The sequence below is a fragment of the Limulus polyphemus genome, unplaced genomic scaffold (genome assembly GCF_000517525.1).
Source record: "Limulus polyphemus unplaced genomic scaffold, Limulus_polyphemus-2.1.2 Scaffold11709, whole genome shotgun sequence".
Taxonomy (NCBI): domain Eukaryota; kingdom Metazoa; phylum Arthropoda; class Merostomata; order Xiphosura; family Limulidae; genus Limulus; species Limulus polyphemus.
Window position 1 is genome coordinate 10,209 of NW_013677319.1, and position 3,907 is coordinate 14,115.

Genomic DNA, 3,907 nt, shown 5'->3' on the forward strand with positions numbered 1-3,907 from the left:
AGCCATTATTAGTCTCAAAGTGGGTTCCTCGTCATTGAATATGGAAAGTATGTTCTTAAAGGGTACAGCTTCAAATTTATGCCCATTTTTGCATTCATAACATAGGTCCAAAAATGCACAATGTCTGAATTAGAAATCAAATTTAGGGAAAAATTATATGAAATGCAGTTATTTCTAAAGAAAAATTGAGAGAAAATTAAACATCTGAAAAATGAGGATGATATTAAGCCTGCAATTCTCACGAGTGATTGTACCCAATTCTGTGGAAACAAACTTACAGCTGTGATAATGTATGAGTGAAGATCCTAATTGCAATTCACATAAGACTTGGAATTTTTTTATTTATTTAAAACATTTAATACTCAAGAGTTTGGATCTATTCGATATCCCTTATAATTACAATCATTATTTCATTTGTGAATGTTCCAACAGATGGCAGGTCAGTTCCACATATATATAGCTTATTCAATTTTGTATATTTGTTTTAGACTCACGAGTCCCGCCGAAAGAAAACTTCCGAAGACATCATTCAACTCAGCGAAAGTCTCCTTCTTTCTCTTCTTTTCCACATCTCTCTTCTTTTCCACATCTCCTCTCACCTCTTCCAACTACTTGTGAATTCATCATTAGGAAAAATTATCTGTTAAACTTCCAATCACAATAAGCAATTAATTCTTAAAAGCCTCGGCTATTTAATTCTATTTATGTAGTGGGGTGAAGAGAAACAGAAGTTTCTGACTGCCCTGGTTATATTTCATTCCCTTTTAACCTAAATTCCTACCATGCTCGATTGGATTGGAGTATATTTGTTTTATATCCAAATTTCACTTTTCCTTTTATTTCTTATGTGAACACAATATTGAAAAACAAATTTTCTTCCAGGTCAGCAAAATGTTACTTACATACACCAGATAGCCTCATTGTAAAAGGAACAACTTCATATTTCTTGTTAAGCATGGATAATTACAATATCTATAAGTACAAAACAAATAGTCTTACGTCTATTCAGTTAAATTTCCAACAAATTACTTATATGGTTTACTGTCACAAATGCAACACACGCAACTGCCCATGCACAAACGAATACAATCCAGCCAGTGTGGTAAAACGGTGATGAGTGTTGATTTTTCACCCCCATCCCTATAGACGTCAGAGAATCTTTGCGTGCATAATAAACCAGCATGGCGGGAACAACGTACTGAATAACAGCTCCAGCATACGACCCCGTAATTCCAACTAGCATCTCGAGACTTTCTGTAGCAAAGGCAATGGCCACAGGTGGAAGCACTGTGATTACTGGGAAGAGAACGTGATCCAAGAAGAAGGAATACTGCTTGGTGTCTTTTAGAAACAGGGATTTCAAATTGTTCCTTAGTGTGATAGCAATGATAGGAAAGTTGGTACTGAGGGTAAAAACTGGAAATAAGGACAGAAAGTACTGAAGAAAGGGCACTGATTCGACAACAGTATCACTATCGCTGCACTTGTTTGGTTGAAAGTTTAGAGTGTACATATCCTGGAGGTTGTTGAAAGTAAACATTCCTGTGAATGAGAGTAGGAAGTAGAAGGCCAAGATCAACATGTAGTCTGCAATTAGCAGTGAAAACAAACGTTTCTTTTTTCTGATGGGAGTGATCAAGGACGGAAGAGAGTGGTGGCACATGAAGGAATACACACACACACCAAACAGGTTGGGCACACCCCTGATGTCTGCCACAGGTGGGGTACCACGACCCCTACCCTTTACTAATGCTACTGTTGCCAGGGCTATCATGCTGGTGAAAGCTGAACAGAAAGAGAAATTATAAAATGTTACAACAAATACAGTGGTGAAAACATTTATTTTCACTTATCTACTTTTGCTGTTACTTAACCCTAAATCTGTCCTGTACATCCCACGTGATTCACAGGACATAATGTTAAAGTGCCTGGGTATGACATGTGATACACAGCTACATCTATTTGATAAGCAGCTGACATTCGTGAACGTGGCAATAGGAACCGGTTGTTTTGGTTCAACATACGAGATTAGAAGAGAGCTTTGTATGAGCATCATATATAACACTCAAAGTGAATATGAATGACGATAGGTTAAATTACTTTCACTCAACAGAAAAACCTACAATTTTTAGTTTCTAAAACTGTTTTTCTATCTTTCAATAATACTACTGGATATGCTTCACTCATACCTACTTGCGTAAGCAGTCAAAAAAATTTATCCATAAAAACCATTAAATGACCTAAAACAGAAAAAGGGTTAATATTAACTGAAAACTCATTGTCTGGTCATAAAAAAATACATAAAAAGAAATTCTTTAGTTCCATATATTTCCTAATTAAAGCTAAGCTATAAGAAAATTCCAGCATAATAGTAACATTCCATTGTATCTATAATATTTTTAGTTAATTTTCAAGTATTTTACGATAATTAATTAATGACTGAAATTACTCTTCAACATTTTACACTAGGCTTCAAATCCACATATAAAATAGTTTACACATGATACCTGGATGTTTCTTATTACCCGCTCTAGAACAATATGTTCTATTACTGCAATGACAATGATGAGAAACAATTTACAATATACAGTTGCACAAAACATTTCTTAGAAAGTTCTAGTTTAAAACTTTTTCTTGGACAGAAAAACAAAAAGTTTACTCTCAATTAATTATCTGTGTACCAAACATTGGGACTATCACTCAGTGTCATCACCAATGTGTAGAATCCCATTTTGTCAGATATGTGTGACAAATCTGATTCCAATTACTTTTTTTTTGAATCTGAAATGTACAGGAACATGGAATACAAAACATGGAATCCCATTCTGATAAGTTCTGGCTGACAAGGTTTTGTTGCTGTTTCAAATTAAGGATGAAAGGATAATCGAAGCTAGGATATGGAATACAAAACATGGAATCCCATTCTGATAAGTTCTAGCTGACAAGGTTTTGTTGCTGTTTCAAATTAAGGATAATTGAAGATAGGAACATGGAATACAAAACATGGAATCCCATTCTGATAAGTTCTGGCTGACAAGGTTTTGTTGCTGTTTCAAATTAAGGATGAAAGGATAATCGAAGCTAGGACATGGAATACAAAACATGGAATCCCATTCTGATAAGTTCTGGCTGACAAGGTTTTGTTGCTGTTTAAATTAAGGATGAAAGGATAATCGAAGCTAGGACATGGAATACAAAACATGGAATCCCAAGATTTTGTTGGTATTTCATGTCTCAAATTAAGGATGAAAAGATTACCATAGTCATGAGAGTTTAAACTAAAGAAACACATTCTGAAACAATAAAAAATATGTTTTAATGATCTAATTGGTATTTTTTACAACTGTAATAAAAGTAGCAGAATGACCATGGCGGAAGGGAAGTAGAATTACAAAAGTAGATAACAATAAGTTTGGAATTAAAATAAAATTCTACCCAGAGTACAAAAACGAAATGCACATTTGGGATGTGTGAAATATGAAAATTTTGATAAAATGATGTACAATGGTTATTGTTATGGGTTCTGTTCATCTTCATTAGTTTGTCACTTACTGAGGTTTTGAAAAGTAGATGACTAATTAAAATATCTGGTATACAATTCAGAAAGCACTGTATTTCTGGTATACATTTCAGGAAGCACTGTACTTCTGGTATACACTTCAGGAAGCACTGTACTTCTGGTATACACTTCAGAAAGCACTTTACTTCTGGTATACACTTCAGAAAGCACTTTACTTCTGGTATACACTTCAGAAAGCACTTTACTTCTGGTATACACTTCTGAAAGCACTAATTCTGGTATACACTTCAGAAAGCACTGTAATTCTGGTATACACTTCAGAAAGCACTGTAATTCTGGTATACACTATAGAAAGCACTCTACTTCTGGTTTATACACTATAGAAAG

The 3,907-nt window shown here is 34.4% G+C and overlaps 1 protein-coding gene across 1 annotated transcript; it reads right to left on the reverse strand.

Moving 5' to 3' along the window:
- Positions 1-1,009: 1,009 nt before the first annotated feature.
- LOC111083865 (transmembrane protein 104-like) lies at positions 1,010-1,774 on the reverse strand. Its single transcript, XM_022380576.1, has one exon. The coding sequence runs from the start codon at positions 1,772-1,774 to the stop codon at positions 1,010-1,012; it is 765 nt and encodes a 254-aa protein (XP_022236284.1).
- Between the last annotated feature and the right edge of the window lie 2,133 nt (positions 1,775-3,907).